The 27,200-nt window shown below is 35.0% G+C and overlaps 1 protein-coding gene across 1 annotated transcript in view; it reads right to left on the bottom strand.

Moving 5' to 3' along the window:
• LOC148945236 (A-type potassium channel modulatory protein DPP6-like) overlaps positions 1–27,200 on the bottom strand; it is a 420,942-nt gene that overhangs the window by 251,597 nt on the left and 142,145 nt on the right. The window contains exon 2 of the mRNA XM_089098982.1: positions 24,775–24,903. Within this exon, the coding sequence (XP_088955108.1) occupies positions 24,775–24,837 (63 nt within the window). The 5' untranslated portion in view covers positions 24,838–24,903. The remainder of the gene's footprint in view (positions 1–24,774; positions 24,904–27,200) is intronic.

The raw sequence follows: 27,200 nt of genomic DNA, 5'->3' as shown, positions 1-27,200 counted from the left end.
CACGGAATCACGATGGAAATTTTACCAGATAATGGAACCAATTTTATATTGACATACATCCGAAAATTATACGAAATTCTCGGTATTAAACAAGTATGAACTACTCCATTTTATCCTCAAACAAATGGAGCAACAGAAAGATTTAACGGGACCCTAATTAGTATGTTGAGACGTTTTGTAAGAGATGATGTAAACCAATGGGACAAAATGCTTCCTTATGTCCTTTTTGCATACAGAGAAACTCCACACCAGGCTACAGGGTTCTCGCCATTTGAATTACTATATGGGACAAACCCAAGGGGGGTGACATTTTAGATATTTTAAAGGAATCATGGGAGAATGAGGAGAAAAATGAAGAAACAGTGATAACCCACTTATTATCACTACGAGAAAAACTGCATAAATACCATGAAATTGCAAAGCAAGCACAGGGGGGATATGCAGAGAAAACGAAAACATGGTACGATAAATCCGCCCGAATGCGCGAATTCACGGAAAGGGAGGAAGTCCTCATTTTATTACCGGACAGAAATAATAAATTGGAAGTAAGATGGAAGGGACCGTTTAAGGTGAAGAAGAAAATGAATGATGTAAATTATATGATAGAATTAGATGGAGCAAGAAAAAAGGAAGAAATTTACCATGTGAATTTACTGAGGAAATTTAACAAGGAAAATGAAAAAGAAAACCTCAAGGATCTGCAAAAGCGCTGTCTCATGATTTCGAAATCAGAACATGACCAGGAAAGTGACCCTTTAGGCACAATAGACCCGGCAGAAACACATATAAACGCCATTGAAAGGATTTCGGCAGAAACATATCTGAGCCAGGCTCAGAAATCCCAATTAAACAAGTTATTCACGGAATTTGCAGACGTATTAACAGACCAAATCGGAAAAACATAAAATGTAGTACATAAGATACTATTAAAGGACAAGAAACCAATAAAACAATACCCGTACCGAATACCGGAAGCAAAAAGAAAAGAAATGAAAAAAATAAATTGACCGAATGCTCAAGTTGGGGTTATAGAACCATCAAACTCAGAATATGCAGCGCCAGTCGTATTAGTCCCGAAGAAGGATGGCTCCATTAGATTTTGCGTAGACTACAGAAAACTGAATAGTATTTCCGAATCAGACGCGTATCCAATACCAAGAATGGATGAAATTCTAGAGTCAGTTGGCTCCGCAAAATTTATATCAATTTTAGACTTGAGAAGGGGATATTGGCAAGTAAAGATGCACCCAGAAGATTCAGCAAAAACTGCTTTTATTACGCCATTTGGGTTGTACCAATTTAGATACATGCCATTCGGACTAAAAGGGGCACAAGCAACATTCCAAAGGCTAGTAGATTATATTTTAAATTCCTTACCATATACTAGAGCCTACTTGGATGATATTATAGTATTTTCGAACTCTTTCAATGAACATCTAATCCATATTGAACAAGTATTAACCAGGCTGAGGAGAGCAAGACTAACTTTGAATTTAGAAAATGTATATTAGTACAGACACAGACAGACTACCTGGGACACAAGATAGGAAACGGTATAATAGCCCCATTAAGGGAAAAAACAGAAAAAATTGCAAACGCAGCAGTTCCGACCACAAAGAAAAAAGTTCGGTCATTTTTGGGGTTGGCAGGATATTATCAAAAATTCATACCAAATTTTGTAACAATTGCGACACCTTTGACGGAGTTAACAAGGAAGGGGGCCGTATACCCCATTATATGGTATCAAATGGAACACAATTCATTTGATAGACTTAATAATATACTTTGCGGGGGAAGAGCACAGAGAAATCCAAATTTATCCTTACCATTTGTGCTACAAACTGGCAGTTCAGATTACAGATTAGGGCAGTTTTATCCCAAGATTTTAAAGATGGGGAACATCCAATCACATTTATATCCAGAAAATTATCAAAAGCAGAATTAAATTATAGCACAATTGAAAAAGAATGCCTTGCGATAATTTATGCGGTCAAAAAACTGAACTATTATTTATATGGATGGAAATTTAAAATAATAACGGATCACAACCCATTGAAATGGCTGAATATAATGAAGCCAGATAACCGACGATTAGCACGGTGGGCCCTATGCTTACAAGAATATGATTTTGAAATAAAATCAAGACCGGGGACAGATAACGGAAATGCTGACGGCATGTCCCGATTGTGAAAAAAGAATGATATAAGTTATATTAGATGGGCTGTGCCTACCTAATACCATGTATGTATAAGAAAAAGATAATAATTGTATTTTTTCTCCATTGAATAGATGTCGATATTTTGGGGTAAACGTCTGCCGACAGAGAAGGAGGTCAAAGAAGCATTTCTGGCACAGGACATAGGATGTCTCAAAAATTGGACGAAACCAGAAATGATCCCAATGGTAGAAATGAGACAAAATCAACCAGTAATAATGCCAGACCGAGTAGTAATGGGGAGACCCATTGTAGGGTACACGATATTTAAAGCCCACATTGTCGCGTGGAAAATTACTCCTCCAGAGGGAAGGCTTGTGGAACTGGCGAAACACCTGCACCGGAGCGGAAATCATCTGGCGGTGAAGGAGATGTTTCACTGCATAAAAGAATACGTGCATGTTCCAAGCCTCAATCGAATTTTAAAAGAATCGGTGGAGGGGTGTGGCTGTTCGGCATGGAAGGAAGAGTCCCTTCGAAAACGCCAGCTGCCGTCCCATCACAAAGGTAAAAGAGAGGTAGGGACCCACGCCAGAGCAGAAACAAGCAGATCCCAAAACCCTCCACCGCATTCACAAAGAATGAAGACACGTCTGACTGGACGGGCGGCTGTGCCTGACCGTCCATCGTTATTAGTAATAGACCATCCAATATTCAGCTATCAAATACCCCGAAAGCCGCAGGCTGAGCCCGCGCGCCCTTACGTCAAGCCTCTTCTTCCCCCTCCAAATCGTAACACCCGTCCGCCCACCACGCACATTCGCTCAAGCATCACTCCTTATTTACACCCCTCCCCAACTCGTCACTACCAACCACATTCTGCATCCATTCGCATCCCAATAAAACCCCACCACAATCCCCGTAGCTCTCACAATCCTAACGCATCACCAGCCTCATCTGGAGTGGCCTTACAAAGGCAACCTTCGAAAGGAATAGCGAACCATTACCCTGCTATGGATATTCGGTATCCTGCTACTGCAACTACAAGCAGAGCAGAGATTAATTATCCCGCCACGGATATTTGATATCCGGCCGAAGAAATAAAACCTCTGCTCCCTGTATCAACCCCCCTAATCCCCCCAGAAAAATTAACTGATAGGGATCTTCTTGACATGTTCGTTGACCGTCAGGAGATTCCCGAGGACGACATCCTGCAATTTTTATCAACGGAGGAGGAGGAGAAGCTACTGAAAAACGAAGAAAACTTCATAGTACCCCACACTACTCGGCAAGGCAGAAACCCCCGCACGGCAGGAGCTCTAAGGAAGAAATAGACAGGAAGACCGGAGCAAGATGAAGACAAGTTTAGTGTTTATTTTAATTTGATTTTGTGTCTGAGTTTTCAGCCAATCCACCGGAGATACAGGCCATTTATCTTAGGGGGGAGGTGTTGGAACCCTTGGTCCCAGTTTGTTCAGATAAATGTCCCTCCCAGATTTATTTCTTTTGGCCCCTTAATTATTTTCCTTCCCCGAGTAATAAATATTAATTTTCCTTTTAGTTTGTGACGCCATTTTGGGCCCTCTTAATTGCGTACGTGCTTAATAGACCACGAGGTAAGAAATTGCGCAGTTAGGGAGGTTGACCAGTAAATTAGTAAGTCCTAGGATTGGCTGGAAAGATTCATTTACCACCCTCGTACCCCATGTCGCAGCACGCGGCTAGTTGAGCGGGCTGGGAGAAAGAGTCCTTTTTAAATCAGTTCTTTTATACAACGTGTAGTGAATACAGTAAGATTTGTTTTTATGTACTCTTTTAACTTTTCAGCTTAGGTCGAGTCTAAAAGAGATAGTTAGAAATCTTATCGGTAAACTTTGGCTTTAAATGTGGCCATAGACCATCCGATCACGTTAGTATATACAGAACCGTTGGAGTAACCGCGGAAATCACACTAATTTGGGGCCGACGAGGGATTTCCCCCTCCAGTAAGTGGCATAGCAACTCTTTGCGCCATTTTTGCCTTTAAAAGTGGTGACCCCCGCACGTTAAACCTTCAATAGCCACTTTTAGGAAAGGTGCTATTTCGGCGAATGATGAAATAAATACAAACTCAGTTGGATGCATAAGTGACGAGCCTGATGAGATAATGTCAGATGAAATGAAATCGGAAATCTTTTAATCTTTTCTTAGAGCAATCATAAATGATATCCTAGTTCAGTTGGTAGTTAGATCTTTTAGCATAGAAGTGATAATTGAGATCAAAATTTCTCCGATTCCATTTTTTCCAGAAAGGAAAATTTGGAATCAAAATGCTAAATATATTATCAAATGTAGGTGCATATCCTTAGATAACAAGCAGCGTCTTATTTCAGTGAATGCGATTGAGGTAGGATGTATTTTCTTAGTAAAGAAAAGTCCCCACCCCTCATACTTTGCCAATACTTCGATCTTTCCGCTAATGTCTTTTTGCACTTTTAGAAAAGTTTCATATTCTAATTAAATGGCCCTTGTGTTTCAGGAGTCATTTTTAAAGTCAAACATTAGCGTAAGGAGCGAGGTATTGAGGAGGGCCAACCCCTTCATATACGGAATAGTTTCTGTTCGTTTTAAGTTGAATGTTAATCTTTACTTTTAGTTGAAAGAACATGTTCCTTTTATTTAATTTCGGATTTTTTTTTAAATCATGCCAAAAATTTTATCCCCCCCCTCCCAGAAATCCCTCTCCCAATGGAAAATTTTCCCAATGGAAAATTTCTCCCGTGGAAAATTCCCCAGACAATTCTAACCTACTAAAAATTTCCCTCAGACAACTCCCCTGGAACATCTCCACAGCACAGGTAAAATTGAGTTGCAAAAGAGAAAGTAAGACAATTAAAATGAATTTCGTACAAGAATTCTTGCAAATTACCCGGTTTAAAGTTTCCCCTGGAAAGATTACCCGTGTAAAATTCCCTCCTCATGGAAAATTATCCCCATGAAAAATATCCCCCTCCTAAGAACCCCTACCTATAGCTTATAGCCCTTTCCCCAGATGCTATGGGAACTATGCTATCCCCAGAGGCATAGTTATTGGACCTTTAAACTATGCTGAGCAAAAGAACTATTTAAAATTTTGATCGGATGACTTTGGCGTAAAATGAGCGCCGAAAGGGGCTAGCTACCCACCAATCTTTTTGGTCAAAAAAAGGCACTAGAACTTTCAATTTGCGTTCGAATGAGTCATATCCCCATCTACTAGGGCCATTTTTTCGGTACGATCACCCCTGGGGAAAAAAACAACAAAGAAACAAACCCTGTGATCTTTCTTATGGCAGAAATTTTTCTTTACAAAATTCCACATTTTTGCAGATGGGAAATTGAAACCTTTACAGTAGAGGTATCTGATAAGTTGAAACAGGTGGCGTGATCTTCATTAAGATTTTTTGTCTTTTTGGGGGTGTTTTTCTCTTTTTTCGAACATCAAGCAAATTCATCCAGGCTCGTAGCTTTTGATGAGTAAGTTAAACAAAATGAGTTTTATATATATGGAATCAGTATAAAAATTCAATTCTTTTGATGGATCTATTGTTATCAAAATTTCGTTTTTAGAAGTAGAAAGGCCTCAATTGATCGTGATACCCACCCCTGCTGCCATATACAATTTAGTCTAACTCTGTCAGTACACCAAATAAGGACATAGAGTCCCTAGGGAGAACACGTGGTTAATGGGGTCAATGACCTCTTTTTCCAAGGTCGATTTATTTGCTGTTTTGGTCAAGTGCACGCTCGAGGTGAATGTCAAGGTGTCCAAAAATAGGAAAGAGTTAGATCACACGTGACAGGTGATGTCAAGGTGGATTGATTGTCACGAAAGGGGAATTAATTTGTTGTTTCTAAGGAGAATTATTGATTCAAGAAAGGGGAATTAATTTGTTGTTTCTAAGTGAAATTATTGATTCACGAAAGGGGAATTAATTTGTTGTTTCTAAGGGGAATTATTGATTCAAGAAAGGGGAATTAATTTGCTGTTTCTATGGGAAAGGTGGGGAAGAGATATGTTGACTGCGTAATCGAAGGGAGAGAATTCCCGAGAAATTGATTACATAATTGGTAGAACCCTATCAGGAGCTCGTGACGGGAATCCATTTATGTGCATAAAATGACTTAATCAACTAGGACAAATGGATTTCTGAGAAATTGATTACAAAATCGGTAGAACCCTATCAGAACGTCATGACGGGAATCTATTTATGAGCATAGAATGCCGTAATCGACTAGGACAAATGGATTTCTGAGAAATTGATTACATAATCGGTAGAACCCTATCAGAAGGTCATGACGGGAATCCATTTTTGGACATAGAATGACGTAATCTACTAAGACAATTGGATTTCTGAGAAACTGATTACATAATCGGTAGAACCCTATCAGGAGGTCCTGACGGGAATCCATTTATGGGCATAGAATGCCGTAATGAACTATACAATTTTTTGGTTACCTCAACACCAAGAATTACTTTTCAAAGACCATTTCAGAGCATGTTACTTTCTTAATGTCCCTCCTAAACACATTTTCGAACTTGAAGTACTTATCTTTTTCACCCATAACTATACTTTACAGATTTTTTGATACCTCAACACCAAGAAATACTTTTCAAAGACCATTTCAGAGCAAGTTACTTTCTTAATGTCCCTCATATGCCCATTTTCCAACTTGAAGTACTTATCTTTTTCACCCATAACTATACAGTACAGCTTTTTGGATACCTCAACACCAAGAAACACTTTTCAAAGACCATGTCAGAGCAAGTTAATTTCTTAATGTCCCTCATAACCCCATTTTCAAACTCGAAGTACTTATCTTTTTCACCCAAAATTATACATTACAGCTTTTTGCTTACCTCAACACCAAGAAATACATTTCAAATAACATTTAACAGAAAGTCAATTTCTAAATGTAACTCCTAAAACAATTTTCCAGCTTGAAGTACTTATCTTTTTCACCCTCAACTATACTTTACAGCTTTTTGGATACCTCAACAAAAAATAAATACTTTTCAAAGACCATTTCAGAGCAAGTTACTTTCTTAATGTCCCTCCTAAACCCATTTTCCAACTTAAGCCCATTTTCCAACTTGAAGTACTTATCTTTTTCACCCTCAACTATACTTTACAGCTTTTTGGATACCTCAACACCAAGAAATACTTTACAAAGACCATTTCAGAGCAAGTTACTTTCTTAATGTCCCTCATAAACCCATTTTCCAACTTGAAGTACTTATCTTTTTCACCCACAACTATACTTTACAGCTTTTTGGATACCTCAACACCAAGAAATACTTTTCAAAGACCATTTCAGATCAGGATAATTTCTTAATGTCCCTCCTAAACCAATTGTCCAACTTGAACTACCTATATTCGTCACCAAAAATAATAATTTACAGCTTTTCTAATACCTTAACACCAGAAAAAACTATTCAAATACCATTTCTGTTCAGGTTACTTTCTAAGTGTCCCTCCTATACCCATTTTTCAACTTGAAGTACTTACCTTTTTCACCCACAACTATACTTTACAGCTTTTTGCATACCTCAACACCAAGAAATACTTTTCAAAGACCATTTCAGAGCAAGTTACTTTCTTAATGTCCCTCCTAAAACCATTTCACATCTTTACGTACTTATGATTTTACTCATAACTATACTTTAAATCTTTTTGGATACCTCAAGACAAAGAAATACTTTTCAAATACAAGTACAGAGGAAAGTCATTTCTTGAGGTCCCTCCTAAACAAATTTGCAAGTTTGACATGATTACCTTTTACACCCAAAACTATACTTCACAGCTTTTTGTATACTTCAACACTAAGAAATACTTATCAAAAGACATTTCAGAGCAAGTTACTTTCTTAATGTCCCTCCTAAACCCATTTTCCAACTTGAAGTACTTATATTTTTCACCCACAACTATACTTTACAGCTTTTCGGATACCTCAACACCAAGAAATACTTTTCAAAGAGCATTTCAGAGCAAGTTACTTTATTTATTGTCCCTCCTAAACCCATTTTCGAAATTTAAGTACTTCTCATTTTCCTCCACCAATATTATTTAAAGAATTGTTTATTACAATACACAATGAAACTATATACAAAGAACAAGTCATTGTAAGCTAAACACGTTGTATCCCTCCTAAGGTAAAATCTAAAAAAGTGTTACATATCTCTTTCACCCCAGAACTCTAATTCACAGCTTTTAGGATGCCTAGTCACTAAGAAATACTTTTAAATTGCCATTGCAGAGCAAGTTAGTTTCTTAATATCCCTACTAAACCCATTTCCCAACTTGAAGTACTTATCTTTTTCTCCCACAACTATACTTTACAGCTTTTTGGATACCTCATCACCAAGAAATACTTTTCAAAGACCATTTCAGAGCAAGTTACTTTCTTAATGTCCCTTCTAAACCTATTTTACAACTTGAAGTACTTATCTTTTTCACCCACAACTATACTTTACAGCTTTTTGGATACCTCAACACCAAGAAATAATTTTCAAAGACCATTTCAGAGCATATTACTTTCTTTATGTCCCTTTTAAACCCATTATACAAGTTGAAGTACTTATGTTTCTTACCCATACGTATACTTTAGAGCTTTTTGGATACCTCAACACCAAGAAATACTTTTCAAAGACCATTTCAGAGCAAATTACTTTCTTAATGTCCCTCCTAAACCCATTTCCAGCTTGAAGTACTTATATTTTTCATCCACAACTATTCTTTACAGCTTTTTGGATACCTGAACACCAAGAAATACTTTTCAAAAGACATTTCAGAGCAATGGAGTTTCTGTCTGTAACTCCTCACAATTCTGTCCCAATATAAGTAATTATCTATTTCACTCACACATCGACATCAAAGATTTCTGTAGCACTAAAAACAAAAATATTAATAAACATGAACAATAAAGAGCCCTTAAAAATATACATTCACCTCCGAAGCCTATATTAAACCGTGACATACTTATATTTTTCACTAACAACTATACTTTACAGCTTTTAGGATACCTCAACACCTAGAAATACTTTTCAAATTCCATTTCAGAGCAAGTTACTTTCTTAGTGTCCCTCCTAAGCTAATTTTCCAACTTGAAGTAATTATCTCTTTCATCCACAACTATACTTTACAGCTTTTTTGATACCTCAACACAAAGAAATACTTTTCAAAAAACATTTCAGAGCAATTCATTTTAATACTGTCCCAGCTGCGGTACAATTTAACTTTGAAACACTAAACTTTTTCAACAAAGAAAAAACTAAACACCTATTTGAATAAATCAACACCAATAAATATTTTTCAATTACCATTTCAAAGTAAGATACTGTCTTAATGTCCCTCCTAAACAAATTTTCCAGCTTTAAGTACTTTTCTTTTTTACACACAATTATATTTTAAAGCTTTTTGGATACCTCAACACCAAGAAATACTTTTCAAAGACCATTTCAGAGCAAGTTGATTTCTTAATGTCCCTCATAAACCCATTTTTCAATTTGAAGTACTTACCTTATTCACCCACAACTATACTTTACAGATTTTTGGATACCTCAACACCAAGAAATACTTTTCAAAGACCTTTTCAGATCAATTTACTTTCTTAATGTCCCTCCTAAACACATTTTCCAACTTGAAGTACATAGGTTTTTTACCCTTAACTATACTTTATAGCTTTTTGGATACCTCAACACCAAGAAATACTTTTCAAAGACCATTTCAGAGCAAATTACTTTCTTAATGTCCCTCTTAAACCCATTTCCAGCTGTAAGTACTTATCTTTTTCACCCACAACTATTCTTTACAGCTTTTTGGATACCTCAACACCAAGAAATACTTTTCAAAAGACATTTCAGAGCAAGTTACTTTCTTAATGTCCAAGGTCTTTCTAAATGTTCACCCACAACAATACTTTACAGCTTTTTGGATACCTCAACACCAAGAAATACTTTTCAAAGACCATTTCAGAGCAAGCTACTTTCTTAATGTCCCTCCTAAACCCATTTTGCAACTTGAAGTACTTATCTTTTTCACACACAACTATACTTTACAGCTTTTAGGATACATCAAAACCAAGAAATACTAATCAAAGACCAAATAAGAGCAAGAAACTTTCTTAATCTCCCCCCTAAACCCATATTTCAACTTGAAGTACTTATTTATTTTCACCCACAACTATCCTTTACAGCTTTTTGGATACCTCAACACCAAGAAATACTTTTCAAAGACCATTTCAGAGCAAGTTACTTTCTTAATGTCCCTACTAAACCCATTTTCCAACTTGAAGTACTTATATTTTTCACCCACAAATATACTTTACAGCTTTTTGGATACCTCAACACCAAGAAATACTTTTCAAAGACCATTTCAGAGCAAATTACTTTCTGAATGTCCCTCATAAACCCATTTTTTAACTTGAAGTACTTATCTTTTTCACCCATAACAATACTTTAAAGTTTTTTGGAGACCTCAACACCAATAAATACCTTTCAAAAGACATTTCAGATCAAGTTTCTTTCTTAATATTCCTCCTAAACTCAATTTCCAACTTGAAGTAGATATGTTTCACCCTAAAGTATAAAGTAGAGAATTTAGGATGCCTTAACGTCAATAAATAATTAGTAAAGAAACAATAATATCACGAAACAATATTATTGAACAACATAAACCAAATTACACTCATTATTAAATTAACAATAAACAGAAACAAATAAAATATAATAATATAGTTTAAAAAAAACAATAGAAAATATTTAATTAGACAAGATAATATAACGTACAATAATAAATGTATCTCCTAAACACATTTTCCAACTTGAAGTCGTTATCTTTTAAACCCACAAAAATACATGAAAGAATTGAGTATATCTAAAACCCCAGAAATACTTTTCAAAGTCCATTTCACAGCAAGTTCTATTCGTAACATCCAATATAAACCCAATTTCAAACTTTGATTACTTGTCTCTTTAAGCCACAGCAATAATATACAGAGTTTTGGATACATCATCACCAAGAAATACATTTGAAAGACCATTTCAGACCAATTTGCTTTCTTAATGTCCCTCCTAAACCCATTTTTCAACTTGAAGTACTTATCTTTTTCACCCACAACTATACTTTACAGCTTTTTGGATACCTCAACACCAAGAAATAGTTTTCAAAGACCATTTCAGAGCATGTGACTTTCTTAATGTCCCTCCTAAACCCATTTTCCAACTTGAAGTACTTATGTTTTTTACCCGTAACTATACTTTAGAGCTTTTTGGATACCTCAACACCAAGAAATAATTTTCAAAGACCATTTCAGAGTAAATTACTTTCTTAACGTCCCTACAAAACCCATTTCCCATCTTGAAGTAAAGATCTTTGACATCCACAAATATTCTGTAATGCTATTGGCGTACCTCAGCCCCGAGATATTATTTTCAAATCACATTTCAGAGAATGTACGTTACTTAAGGTCGTTCTTCAACACATTTTCCAGATTGTAGAACATACCATATACTCTCACAGCTATCCTTCACAGCTTTCCGGATACCTCAACACCAAGAAATATTTTTCAAAGACCATTTCAGAGCAAGTTATTTTCTTAATATCCCTCCTAAACCCATTTTACAACATGAAGTACTTATCTTTTACATACACATCTATACTTTACAGCTTTTTGTATACCCAAAACCAAGAAATACTGTTAAATGACAATATCCGTGCACGTTAGTTTGTAAATGTCCCTCCTAAACCCATTTTCCAACTTGAAGTACGTATCTTTTTCACCCACAACAATACTTTACAGCTTTTTGGATACCTCAAAACCAAGAAATACTTACAAAGTAATTTTCAGAGCAAGTTACTTTCTTAATGTCCCTCCTAAACCCATTTTCCAACTTGAAACACTTATCTTTTTCACCTATTGCAGCTTTTTGGATACCTAAATACCTAGAAACAATTATCAAAGACCATATCAGAGCGTTGATATCATGATATAACTCATAATCACATTGTACAAGTTGAAGTACTTATCTTTTTCACCCACAACTATACTTTACAGCTTTTTGGATACCTCAACACCAAGAAATACTTTTCAAAGTCCATTTCAGAGCAAGTTACTTTCTTAATGTCCCTCCTAAACCCATTTTTCCAACTTGAAGTACTTATCTTTTTCACCCACAACTATACTTTACAGCTTTTTGGATACCTCAACACAGAGAAATACTTTTCAAAGACCATTTCAGAGCAAGTTACTTTCTTAATGTCCCTCCTAAACCCATTTTCCAACTTAAAGCACTTATCTTTTTCACCACAACTAAAGTGTACAGCTTTTTGGATACCTCAAAACCAAGAATTAATTTTCAATGACCATTTCAGAGCAAGTTACTTTCTTAATGTTCCTCCTAAACCCATTTTCCAACTTGAAGTACTTATCTCTTTCACCCCAAAATTTTCACTAAAGCTTTTTTGGTTGCCACTATACCAGGATCTTCTTATCTTAAGCCATGAATGTGCAACATTTTTTCATAACACTTCATCTCAGACAATTTTCCAGCTTGAAATACTTATCATATTCATCCAAAACTATACTTAACAGCTTTTCGGTTGCCTCAACGAAAATAACTACATTTCAAAGTCCCTTACATAGAGCGTTATTTTCTGAAGCTCTCTCCTAAACACATTTTCCAAATTGAAATACTTATCATTTTAAACCATAACTACACTTTACAGCTTTTTGGATACCTCAAAACCAAGAAATAGTTTTCAAAGACCATTTCAGAGCAAGTAGCTTTCTAAATATCTCTCCTAAACCCATTTTCCAACTTGAAATACTTATGTCTTTCACCCAAAAATGTAATTTACAGCTTTTTTGAATACTTCAACACCAAGAAATACTTTTCAAATACAATTTCAGAGCAAGCTAATTTTTTAATGTCCTTCATAAACCCATTTTCCAACTTGAATTAATTACTTTTTTCACCCGCAACTAAACTTTAAAGAAGTTTGTAAGCCACAACAAAAAGAAATACAAAACACAAGGAAATACATAGAACCTACAATAATAAATGTACATCTTAAAACAATTACAAATGTTTAAGCAATTATGACTTTTACCCTCCCCTTGTCATTAAAGTTTTTTTGTTTCCTCATCTCAATTAAATATTTTTGAAATGCCATGTCAGAGCACGTCACTATTTTTTTTAACCTACTCACCCAATTTCACACATTAAATTCTTTACATATTATCCATCAACGTTCGAGGACAGATTTGTGTGTCAATATAATATCCGAAACACATGTCTAGTACAAACTTTGAGGATGTTTCTTTCTTACTTTCCCTACTTCACCTACTTTCCCACTTGAAATTCTTTGGGTACTAATTCTTAGGTATACTTTATAGCATTTTGGATACCTCAGTAACCAGAACTAATTTTCTATGACCCTTTGAGAGCAAGTTACTTCCTTAATGTCCCGACTCAACACATTTTCCAACTTGAAGTACTTTTGTTTTTCACCCACAACTATACTTTACAGCTTTTTGGATACCTCAACACCAAGAAATACTTTTTAAAGACGATGTAAGATGTAGTTCCTTTCTTACTGTCCCTCCTAAACCAAATTTCCATATGTGTGTACTGATCTTTTTCACCCACTAATAAACTGTACAATCTATTAGATGTATCAAAACCATGATCTATATCGTTAAGTATCGATTAAATTAGTTTCGGTTAAGTTAAGGTAGGTTATCTTACCCACGTTTCACTTAGGTTAGGTTAGGTGAAAGACAGGCAAAAAGTTAAGTGAATTGTTTGGTTAGGATAGACTAGATTAAGTTAGGTTAGATTTAGTTAGGTTAGCCTAGGTTAGCTAGGTTAGCCTACGTACGCGCGCGTATGTAGGCTAACCTAGCCTAACCTAACTTAACCTAACCTAACTTAATGTTAGGTGTTGATGTATCCAAAAAACTGTAAAGTATAGTTGTGGGTGAAAAAGATAAGTACTTCAAGTTGGAAAATGAGTTTAGGAGGGACATTAAGAAAGTAATTTGCTCTGAAATGGTCTTTGAAAAGTATTTCTTGGTGTTGATGTATCCAAAAAGCTGTAAAGTATAGTTGTGGGTGAAAAAGATAAGCACTTCAAGTTGGAAAATGGGTTTATGTGGGACATTAAGAAAGTAACTTGCTCTGAAATGGTCTTTGAAAAGTATTTCTTGGTGTTGAGGTATCCAAAAAGCTGTAAAGTATAGTTGTGGGTGAAAAAGATAAGTACTTCATGTTGGAAGTTGGGTTTAGGAGGGACATTAAGAAAGTAACTTGCTCTGAAATGGTCTTTGAAAAGTATTTCTTGGTGTTGAGGTATCCAAAAATCTTTAAAGTATAGTTGTTTGTGAAAAACATAACTCATTAAAGTTGGAACTTGTGTTTATGGAGTACATTAAGAAATTAATTTTCTCTGAAATGGTCATTTAAAAGTATTTCTTGGTCTTGAGGTATACAAAAAGCAGTAAAGTATAGTTGTGGGTGAAAAAGATAGGTACTTCAAGTTGGAAAATGGGTTTAGGAGGGACATTAAGAAAGTAACTTGCTCTGAAATGGATTTTGAAAAGAATTTATTGGTGTTGATGTATCCAAAAAGCTGTAAATTATAGTTGTGGGTAAAAAAGATAAATATTTCAAGTTGGTAAATGGGTTTAGGAGTGATATTAAGGAAGGAACTTGCTCTTACAAGTAATTTTAAAATTATTTATTGGTGTTGAGTTATCCAAAAGCTTTAAAATATAGTTGTTGGTGAAAAATATAAGTAATTCAATTTTGAAAATGGGTTTATGAAGGACCTTAAGAATGTAACTTGCTCTGACATTGTCTTTGAAAAGTATTTCATGGTGTTGAGGTATCCAAAAAGCTGTAACGTATAGTTGCGGGTAAAATAGATAAGTATTTCAAGTTGTAAAATTTATTTAGGAGAGACAGAAAGAAATAAAATAGAAAATACTTGTGCTATTTAAAGTATTACTACTTTTTTAGGTATACAAAAAGATGTAAAGTATAGTTGTGGGTGAAAAAGATAAGTACTTCAAGTTGGAAAATGGGTTTAGGAGGGCATTAAGAAAAAAAGTTGCTCTGAAATGGTCTTTGGAAAGTATTTCTTGGTGTTGAGGTATCCAAACAGCTTTGATGTATATCTCTGGAAGAAAAATATAAGTACTTCAATTTGAAAAATGGGTTTAGGAGGGAATAAAAGAAATTAACTTGCTCTGAAATTGTCTTTTAAAAGTATTTCTTGGTGTTGAGGTATCCTAAAAGCTGTAAAGTATAGTTTTGGGTGAAAAATACGTATTCCTAGTTTGAAAATTGGTTTAGGAGGGACAATAAGAAATAAACTTGCTCACAAATGGTTCAAAACAAGTATAGGGTTTAGGGAAAATAATTGATTTACTGAATCGTTGTTGTTGCCGTATTTCGTAAATCACAGAGGGACCATGGGTGTAAGAGGGATATAGAGAAAGTAACTCACTCTGAAATTTTTATTGAAAAGTATTAATTGGTTTTGATTTTTCAAAATATCTGGAGAGTTTATTTTCTGGTTAATAATTTAATGTCTTCAAGTTGGAAAAATTGGTTTAGTAGGGGCATAAAGAGTGAAGATTAATCTTAAATTGTATTTGCAAAGTATTACTTGTTTATAAGTTCTCAGAAAATCTGTAATTCCTAGTTGGGGATGAAAAGTAAAAGCACTTAAATATTGGACCAGGTTTTATGTGGGATATAAAGAAAGCAACTTGCTCTAAAATGGCATTTGAAAAGCATTTCTTGGTTATGAAGTAACAAAAAATCTGTAATGTATATTGGTGGGTGAAAAAGATACGTACTTCAAGTTGGGAAATGGGTTTAGTGGCGACATTAAGGAACTAAATTGCTCTGAAATGGCCTTTGAAAAGTATTTCTTGGTGTTGAGGTATCCAAAAAGCTGTAAAGTATTGTTGTGGGTGAAAAAGATACGTACTTCAAGTTGGAAAATGGGTTTAGGTGGGACATTAAGAAAGTAACTTGCCTGAAATGGTCATTGAAAAGTATTTTTTGGTGCTGAGGTATCCAAAAAGCTTTAAAGTATAGTTATGGGTGAAAAAGATAAGTACTTGAAGTTGTAAAATGGGTTTAGGAGGGACATTAAGAAAGAAACTTGCTCTGAAATGGTCTTTGAAAAGTATTTCTTGGTGTTGAGTTATCCAAAAAGCTGTAAAGTATAGTTGTGGGTGAAAACGATAAGTACTTCAAGTTGGAAAATGGGTTTAGGAGGGACATTAAGAAAGTAACTTGCTCTGAAATGTCATTTGAAAAGTATTTCTTGGTGTTGAGGTATCCAAAAAGCTGTAAAGTATAGTTGTGGGTGAAAAAATAAGTACTTAAAGTTTGAAAATGGGTTTAGAAGGGGCACTAAGAAAGTATCTTGCTCTGAAATGGTCTTTGAAAAGTATTTCTTGGTGTTGAGGTATCCAAATAGTTGTATAGTATAGATGTGGTTGAAAAAGATAAGCATTTCAAGTTGGAAAATGGGTTTAGGAGTGTAATTTAGAATGTATCTTGCTCTTATATGGTATTTGAAAAGTATTTGTTTGTGTTGTGGTATACAAAAAGCTTTAAAGTATAGGTTTGGGTGTAAAAGATAAGTATTTCAAGTTTGAAAATGGGTTTATAAGTGACATTAAGAATTTAAAGTTCTATTAAATTGTCATTTGAAAAGTATTTCTAGGTGATGAGGTATCCGAAAAGCTGTAAAGTATAGCTTTGGGTGAAAAAGATAAGTCCTTCAAGTTGGAAAATGGGTTTAGGAGTGAAATTAAGAAAGTAATTTGCTCTGAAATGGTCTTTGAAAAGTATTTCTTGGTGTTGAGGTATCCAAAAAGCTGTAAAGTATAGTTTTGAGTGAAAAACATAAGTACTTCAAGTTGGAAAATGGGTTTAGGAGGGACATTAAGAAAGTAACTTGCTCTGAAATGGTCTTTGAAAAGTATTTCTTTGTTATTATTTATACAAAAAGCTGTAAAGTATAGTTTTGGGTGAAAAAGGTAAGTACTACAAGTTGGAAAATGGGTTTAGGAGGGACATTAATAAAGTAACTTGCTCTGAAATGGTCTTTGAATAGTATTTCTTGGTGTTGATGTAACCAATAAGCTTGAATGTTATGTTGTGGTTGAATATGATATCAACTTAATCATGTAAAATGGTTAAAGAATGTACAGTTATATAGTAAATATCTCTGAATTTGTATTTGTACTTTTCATCTGTTAGTTTTTGTCAAATAATATCTGTTTTGTATATTTTTGGGTTACAAAGATTTGTTCTTCTAGATGGAACTTTGGTGTTTTAGGGACATTAATAAAATAACTTTCTCTGATAGGGTCTTTAAAAATTATTTCTTGGTTTTTAGTTATCCAAAAAGCTGTAAAGTATAGTTGTGGATGAAAAATATAATTAATTCTATTTTGAATTTTATTTTAGTAGTTACTTTAATAATTAAACATTATCTGATATGTTCATTTAAAATTATTTAATTGTGTTGAGGTATCCAAAAAGCTGTAAAGTATAGTTGTGGGTGAAAAAGATAAGTACTCCAAGTTGGAAAATGGGTTTAGGAGGGACATTAAGAAAGTAACTTGCTCAGAAATGGTCTTTTAAGATTATTTCTTGGTTATGATGTATACATACATCTTTAGATTATAGTTGTGTTTGAAAAAGATAGTAATTCAATTTGTAAAATGTCTTTGGGAGAGACAGTAAGAAAGTAACTTGCTCTGAAATCGTCTTTGGAAAGTATTTCTTGGTGTTGAGGTATCCAAAAAGCAGCTAACTGTTGTTGTGGGTGAAAAATAAAAGTACTTTAAGTTGTAAAATTGGATTATGAGGGACAATAATAAAGGAACTTGATCTAAAATGGTCTTTTAAAATTATTTCTTGTTGTTGATGTATCCAAAAAGCTGTAAAGTATAGTTGTGGGGAGGGACATTAAAAAAGTAACTTGCTCTGAAATGGTCATTGAAAAGTATTTCTTGGTGTTGAGGTATCCAAAAAGTTGTAAAGTATAGTTGTGGGTGAAAAAGATAAGTACTTCAAGTTGGAAAATGGGTTTAGGAGGGACATTAAGAAAGTCACTTGCTCTGAAATGGTCTTTGAAAAGTATTTCTTGGTGTTGAGGTATGCAAAAAGCTGTAAAGTATAGTTGTGGGTGAAAAAGATAACTACTGCAAGTTGGAAAATGGGTTTAGGAGTGACATTAAGAAATTAACTTGCACTTAAATTGTCATTGAAAAGTAATTCTTGGTGTTAAGCTATCCAAAAAGCTGTAAAGTATAGTTTTTGTTGAAAACTATAAGTACTTCAAGTTGAAAAATGGACTTATGAGGGACATTAGGAAGTAACTTGTTCTGAAATGGTCATTGAAAAGTATTTCTTGGTGTTGAGGTATCCAAAAAGCTGCAAAGTATAGTTGTGGTTGAAAAAGATAAGTACTACAAGTTTGAAAATGGGTTTAGGAGGGACAGTAAGAAAGTAACTTGCTCTGAAATGGTCTTTGAAAACTATTTCATTGTGTTGAGAAATCCAAAAAGCTGTAAAGTATAGTTGTGGGTGAAAAAGATAAGTAATCCAAGTTGCAAAATGGGTTTAGGAGGGACATTTGCAAAGTAACTTGCTGTGAAATGGGCGTTGAAAAGTATTTCTTGGTGTTGAGGTATCCAAAAAGATGTAGTGTATAGGTTTGGGTGAACTTGAGATTTATTTCGAAGTTTAAATTGGGTTTATAAGCTACATTTGGAATGTATCTTTGTGTGTATTTTTCTTTTAATTGTATTTCTTTGTGTTGATGTATAAAATTATCTCTAATTGATAGTTGTGGGTTAAAAAGATAGGTTGGTAAAGTTTAAAAATGGGGTTAGGAGGGACATAAAGAAAGTAACTTGTTCTGAAACGGTCTTTGAAAAGTATTTCTTGGTGTTGAGGTATCCAAAAAGCTGTAAAGTATAGTTTTGGGTGAAAAATATAAGTACTTCAAGTTGTGAAATGGGTTTAGGAGGGACATTAAGAAAGTAACTTGCTCTGAAATGGTCTTTGAAAAGTATATCTTGGTGTTGAGGTAACCAAAAACTGTATAGTTGATTACGCCATTTTATGCCCATAAATGGATTCCCGTCAGGACCTCCTGATAGGGTTCTACCGATTATTTAATCAATTTCTCAGAAACACAATTGTCTTAGTCGAGTACGTCATTCTATGTCCATAAATGGATTCTCGTCATGACCTTCTGATAGGGTTCTATCGATTATGTAATCAATTTCACAGAAATCCATTTGTCCCCCTTGATTACGTCATTATATGCTCATAAATGGATTCCCGTCATGACCTTCTGATAGGGTTCTACGGATTATGTAATCAATTTCTCAGAAATCCATTTTTTCTAGCTAATTACGTCATTCTTTGCACATATATGGATTCCCGTCACGAGCTCCTGATAGGGTTCTACCGATAAAGTAAACAATTTCTTGGGACTTCTCTTCCTTCAATTACACAGTCAATATGTCTCATCCCCACCTTCCCCATAGAAACAGCAAATTAATTCCCCTTTCTTGAATCAATAATTCCCCTTAGAAACAACAAATTAATTCCCCTTTCGTGAATCAATAATTCCCCTTAGAAACAACAAATTAATTCCCCTTTGTTGAATCAATAATTCTCCTTAGAAACAACAAATTAATTCCCCTTTCTTGACAATCAATCAACCATGACATCACCTGTCACGTGTGATCTAACTGTTTCCTATTTCTGGACACCTTGACATTCACCTCGAGCGTGCACTTGACCAAAACAACAAATAAATCGACCTTGGAAAAAGAGGTCATTGACCCCATTAACCACGTGTTCTCCCTAGGGACTCTATGTCCTTATTTGGTGTACTGACAGAGTTAGACTAAATTGTAGATGGCAGCAGGGGTGGGTATCACGATCAATTGAGGCCTTTCTACTTTTAGAGTTTCAGCTACAACTGGACTGAGTCGCTCTTAGCATGTGGTTTGTTTCCACAAACTGCTTGATTGTCTTTTATTATTTTCAAGAAAAGTACGAAGTTAAGCGTCTTAGCAGTGTTAGGAAAACAGACAGAAATAATTAGATTCTAGGAATTTGTATTGTTGTTGATTAGTTTTGTATTTTGAGCAATACGAAAATGTGTTTCTAAAATTTAAGATATAATTTTATTAGCTATTGATGTTGCAGCTTGTAAGACCAACCAGTTGCTAGATGAATCAGTCTGTTATTTATGTCTGTTGTTTAACGAGATTCGTGTTACTAGATTAACATTTCTTTTTTGCTTAAATTTTCTGGAGGATTTAAGTTATATGCTAAAAGTTACCGATATCATCACTCGAAGAATACGTATTTAGGATAAGGAAAGCGTTATAGATTAGTTTGTTGTTTCCTACGGACAACAGAATGATTTTTGGGCCCCTAAAAACAACAAAACTGCTTTCTTATGCAGGTGCTTTGTGTTTTGAGTAAAGCACTAGTTTAGTATAATTCTACAAATACAGGGATATGTCAATAGTTGGTTTATTTGTAAAAGTTTCATAAATAATTGTATTATAGGCTGATAAGTAATACTTGTAATTTTTATTTGTTTTGAACTGGAATCTTTGATATTTAATTAAAAAAACTTTTTCCACACAATAAGTTTTTCAAAGAAAAGTAAAGAACTCCATTAAACAAAAAATGAGTAAAAATAAATTCAAATAATCTACCAAGCTTGAAACTACCAAAAATCAGCATCAATAAATAAATGAAACCCAAAACGAACAGAAATTACAAAAAATAACCGAGTCAAACTCAAAACGAGCAGAAATTAACATAAGTTGGGCGCAAAAACCTCTATGCCTAGCCAAGGCCAGAACAAAATTTGCACTATACTGAAAAATATATAAATGTTTTTACTTTTACAACTTTAATAAATCAAATAATTTTTAGATTTTGATTACTAAATATCAGTATATGTATATTAAGCTGACAATGCACATTCATTTGTATTTTTTCAGTAAAGTGCGAATTTTGTTCTGGCCTTGGAAAGGCATAGGGGTTTTGCACTCAACTTATGTTAATTTCTGCTCGTTTTGAGCTTGACTCGGTTATAGGGGGTTTGTAATTTCTTTTCGTTTTGGGTTTCATTTGTTTATCGATGCAGATTTGTGGTAGTTTCGAGCTTGGTAGATTATTTGATTTTATTTTTGCTCATTTTTTGTTTAATGGAGTTCTTTACTTTTCTTTGAAAAACTCATTTTGTGGGAAAAGTTTTTTTAATTAATTTCTGTTCGTTTTATATTGACATAGTCTTTTCAGGGAAAAAGAAAATAACACTTTTAATCTTTTCGCTTTTTAAGACTTTATAGTTTGGCCTGCTATTTGTATGCTGGAGAAAAATTTTCAGCAATTTTAACAACATACACCATCTTAAAAATCTGGACACAAATAGTACTGTTTAACTTAGTTTCATACCTCCTCTATTTGACCTGAAATGGAAACTTGATACCATTGGCAAAAAAATCTGTTTACTCTCTTTGATAGCTTGGATACACTTACAATATTTTGATTTGGTTAAATTTTAAGAGCAGAATTAGCCTCGAAAGTCCGAATATAATACCCTCAGTCATTCTTGGGATACTGCTAAGATGCCTTGTTTGGAATTAGCAATATCACACTGCATTTTGATTTAATCTTAAGGCAACATTTAGTTTTTAAGCAAAATGGGCAAATGGGAGGGAGGAGGTTTGTGTAAAAACCTCCTCAAAAACATATTTTTTATCTGGAAATCAACTACGCTGAACAAACTGGCTATCTCAAAATTTTGATTGGATGTGTTTGGGGGAATGATGGGCGTGGGTGGAGGGCTCGTTGCCCTCCAATAACTTTCGACTATTAAAAAGGGTACTAGCCCTTTGAATTTCCAATCGAATGAGCCTGTTTTGAAGTTTCTAGGACAACACCTTCTATAAAAACCGTATATGCCCCCAGGGCATAACTTAAAACCCTTGCCCTGAGGGTTGTGGGGGAGTGTCCTCCTCAAAAACATATTTTCTATCACGAAAACAACTACGGTGAATACGATGGCTATCTCAAAATTTTGATTGGATGTGTTTGGGGGAATGATGGGCGTGGGGGGGGGGCTAGTTGCCCTCCAATCACTTTCGACTATTAAAAAGGGCACTAGCCACTCCAATATCCAATCGAATGAGCCTGTTTTGAAGTTTTTAAAACAACGCTTTCAATAAAAACTTTATATGCCCCCAGGGCATAACCCTTGCCCTGAGGGTTGTGAGGGAGTGTCCTCCTAAAAAATTATTTTCTATCTGGAAAACCACTACGCTGAACAAAATGGCTATCTCAAAATTTTGATTGGATGTGTGAGGGGGACTGATGGGCAGGGCGGGGGGGTTGCTAGTTGACCTCAAATCACTTTCGACTATTAAAAAGGACACTAGCCACTACAATTTCCAATCGAATGAGCCTGTTTTGAAGTTTCTAAGACAACGCTTTCAATAAAAATGTATATGCCCCCAGGGCATAACTTACAACCCTTGCACTGAGGGCTCTGAGGGGGTTATTATCCTAAAAGACAAAATTTCCAGAACTTTCAACTACGTTGAACAAAATGGATATCTCAAAATTTTAATTCGATGTGTTTGGGTAAATGGTGGGCGTGAGAGGGGTGTTAGTCCCTATCCAATCACTTTCGACTATTAAAAAAGGTAATAGCCCTTTCAATTCCCAATTGAATGAGCCGCTTTGAAGTTTCTACGACAACGCTTTCAATAGCAACTTTATATGCCTCCAGGACATAACTTAAAACCCTTGACCTGAGGACTGTGGGGGGAGGGGTTGTCATTCTTAAAGACCTAATTTCCAAAACTTTCAAATACGTTGAAAAAAATGGCTATCTAAAAATTTTGATTGGATGTGTTTCGGGAAAAGGTGGGCGTGAGAGGGGGTTAGGTGCCCTCAAATCACTTTTGAATAATAAAAAGGGTACTAGTCCTTTGAATTTCAAATCGAATGAGCAGTTTTTCAAGTTTCTACGACAAAGATTTCAATAAAAACCTTATATGCCCCCAGGGCATAACTTATAATCCTTGCCCTGAGGGCTGTGGGGGAGTGTTCTCCTCAAAAAAATTTTTTTGTCTAGAAATGAACTACTCTGAGCAAAATGGCTATCTCAAAATTTTTATTGGATGTTTTTTGAGGATTGATGGGTGAGGGGGGGGGCTAATTGCCCTCCAGTCACTTTCAACTATTTAAAATGGTACTAGCCCTTTGAATTTCCAGTCGAATGAGTTTCTATTGAAGTTTCTACGACAACATTTTTTTTAAAAACCTTATATACCCCCAGGGCATAACTTAAAACCCTTGCCCTGAGGGATGTGGGGGAGTGTCCTCCTCAAAAACATATTTTCTATCTTAAAATCCACTACGCTGAACCAAATGGCTATCTCAAAATTTTGATTGGATGTGTTTGGGAGGATGAGCGGCGAGGGGGGGGGGCTAGTTGCCCTCCAATCACTTTCAACTATTAAAAAGGGTACGAGCCCTTTGAATTTCCAATCGAATGAGCCTATTTTGAAGTTTCTACGACAAAGCCTTCTATAAAATCCTTATATGCCCCCAGGGCATAACTTAAAACCATTGCCCTGATGGTTGTGGTGGAGTGTCCTCCTCAATAACATATTTTCTATCTGGAAATCAAGTACGCTGAACAAAATGGCTATCTCAAAATTTTGATTGGATATGTTTGGGGGAATGATGGGCGTTGGGGGGGTGGCGCGAAGTGCCCTCGAATCACTTTTGACTGTTAAAAAGAGTACTAGCCCTTTGAATTTACAGTCGAATGAGCCCGTTTTGAAGCTTCTAAGACAAAGCTTTCTTTAAAAACCTTTTATACCCTTAGGCCATAGCGTAAAACACTTGCACTAAGGGCTATGGAGGAGTATCCTCCTCAAAAACATATTTTCTATCTGGAAATCAACTACGCTGAACAAACTAGCTACCTCAAAATTTTGATTGGATGTGTTTGGGGGACAGTTGGACGCGGGGGGGGACTAGTTGCCCTCCAATCACTTTTGACTATTAAAAAGGGCACTAGCCCTTTTAATTTCCATTCGAATGAGCCTGTTTTGAAGTTTCTACGACGACTCCTTCGTTACTAAGTGCCTGGGTATCGAGAAAAAAAAAAAAAAACACATTGTGCCCACATCGTTCTTTACTTAGGCAGCGCTAACACGCTGCCTATGATATACCTGCACATATTAACAGTGAGGGGAAAAAAGAAGCAAGATCTAGGTTTAAAACCCATATGGGTAGAAAGAGTTGTCAAAGAGTAACATTTATTCTTGACAACTAATAACTTCTTACACACAATGCTCTTCATAATTTATATTATATCAGCTTGTTACAATATTGGCTTTGATACGATGCCTTCAGTGTCATTAATTTAACAAAAGATGAGTTCAATAAGAATTACACCTCTTCATAAAGATAAAGAAAAGCTTTAAGATAGGGTAATAACTATTCTTACCTCGTATTCCTTGTCGCCTTTTAATGACCCTCCTCCCCCTCCTCCTGTTTGGACTGTATTCATGAGTCGTGAAGCCTGAGTATGGGAATTGCAGTAAATTTATAAGCAATCTTGGTGTCTCCAAATAGCCTGTGAAAGTAAATATTTAAAACAAACATTAAAGCATAAAAAGAATGAATAAAAGCCTTTCTGTCACACAGACGAAAGAATAAAACAAGGACATATAAATCTACTGTCTTAGCAAATTGATTCCATTTTCTTCTTTAGTTTTGTTTCCCCATTATTAGGGAGCCCAAAGAACCATTACAATGATGTCGCTAAAGCTTGTTAAAGCATCTAGTAGACAAGAAAATAATTTTAATAGACATTAGTTATATTTGCAATAATTAATAGAAAAAGAAACTGCATGTGCTGTGAAAAAAGACTACGGCAACTTCTAAAAGAGTGAACTAGCAATGTACATATAGCCTATACCAATAACTTTAATAGACATGAGTTATATTTAGAATAGTCCATCAAACAGTTCGTGGTACCGAACTGTAAGTAAGGAGCGACCCGGCTCAATAGTAACCGAAACTCTAGAAAACAAAATTTTGATACCAATAGATGCATCAAAAGAATTTGATTTTAATCCTGATTTCAAATATACCGTATAAGTTTCATCAACTTTAGTCTTACCCATCAAAAGTTACGCGACCGAGAAAATTTGCCTGATTTTCAACAACAGGGGGAAACACCCCCTAAAAGCTACATAACCTTAATGAAAATCACACCATTAGATTCAGTGTATCAGAGAACCCTGCTGCAGAGGTTTCGAGCTCCTATCTGCAAAAATGTGGAATTTTTTTTTTTTTTCAAAAGAAAGATCACGGATGCGTGTTTATCTGTTTTTTGTTTGTTTGTTTTGTTTGTTTTTCTTTTTTCCAGGGGTGATCGTATCAACCCAGTGGTCCTAGAATATCGTGAGACGCCTCATTCAAACGGAAATTAAAAGTTCTAGTGCCCTTTTTAAGTGACCAAAAATTGGAGGGCAACTAGGCCCCCTCCCACGCTGATTTTTTCCCAAAGTCACCCGATTAAAATTTTGAGATAGCCATTTTGTTCAGCATAGTCGAAAGTATAATAAATATGTCTTTTAGGATGCCCTAATTCCCCAAAGTCCTCGGGGGGAGGGCTGGAAGTTAGGAAGTTTACCCAATGTTTACATGTAGTAGTGGTTATTGGGAAGCATACATACGTTTTCAGGAGCGATTTTTTCCGGTAGCGGGGGGGGGGGTCGAGGGATACGTGTGAGGATCTTTCCAAGGAGGAAGTTTTCATGGGGGAAGGGCCGTTGCTATGAAGGGGGCGGAGGATTTCTCAGCATTATCTAAAAAAAACGATCAGAAATTAAATAAAAAAATAAGTTTTTCCACTGAAAGTAAGGAGCAACATCAAAACTTAAAACGAACAGAAATCATTGCGTATATGATTGTGTTCGCCCCTTAGTCACTGCCTCGCTATTGAAGCCAAAGAATTTTTAGTACTTTCATAAGAGCTATTTATTCTAATTAACGGCCTTTGTGATTAAGGGGTCATTTTTAAAGAATTGGAAAAAAATTCGAACTTTAGCGTAGAGAGCGAGGTATTGACTAGTTGGTGAACCCCCTAATATACTCATTAAAAAAAATTAATAAAGAATTTCGTTCTAACGTATTCGTAAGTTGAGTATATTTATTACTAATAAAAAAATTCGTAAATAAAATTAAACAACTTTCGAGAAAACCATTTAACCAAATAAAAGTAAAATTAATATGCAAATTTTGTTTTAATTATCCATGTACGGTGAGCCAAAATCAAAACCTGAATTAATTCAAAAATGTTCAAAAATTAAATAAAAAAAAAACAAGTTTTTTAAACTGAAAGTAAGGAGCAACATCAAAACTTAAAACGAACAGAAATTATTCCGTATATGAAAGGGGCTGTCCCCTCCTCAACGCCTCGCTCTTTACGCTAAATTTAGACTATTTCTCATAACGCTATTTTTTAAAACAATATAAAACTTTAGCGTAAAGAGTGAGGCGTTGAGGAGGAGACAGTCCCTTTCGTATACGGAATAATTACTTTTCGTTTCAAGCTTTAATGTTGCTCCTTACTTTCAGTTAAAAAAAACTTGTTTTTTTATATTTAATACTAACAAGAAATAGCCTGCTCTGAGAAAAAGACAACGGCAACTTCTAAATAGTCAAATATTTTATGCATAAAATAAAAAAATATATCTCCCCCTACTCACTTACCTGCCTAGCCTCATTAACAATTATACATTTGTCCCCATTTTACTGTCCCGCTGTTGAATACAAAATAATTCCTGTTTGCCAAGTAGATGTTTTCTTCACACTGAACATAATTCTTTGTTCTCGATTATTTTTGTTAATTGCGTGCACAAA

This window comes from Artemia sp. Qi Xiang Cuo, chromosome 13 (assembly GCF_049724085.1).
Source record: "Artemia sp. Qi Xiang Cuo chromosome 13, ASM4972408v1, whole genome shotgun sequence".
Classification (NCBI taxonomy): Eukaryota; Metazoa; Arthropoda; class Branchiopoda; order Anostraca; family Artemiidae; genus Artemia; species Artemia sp. Qi Xiang Cuo.
Note: the sequence above shows the minus strand (reverse complement) of the source record. Positions and strands in the feature narration are given on the sequence as shown.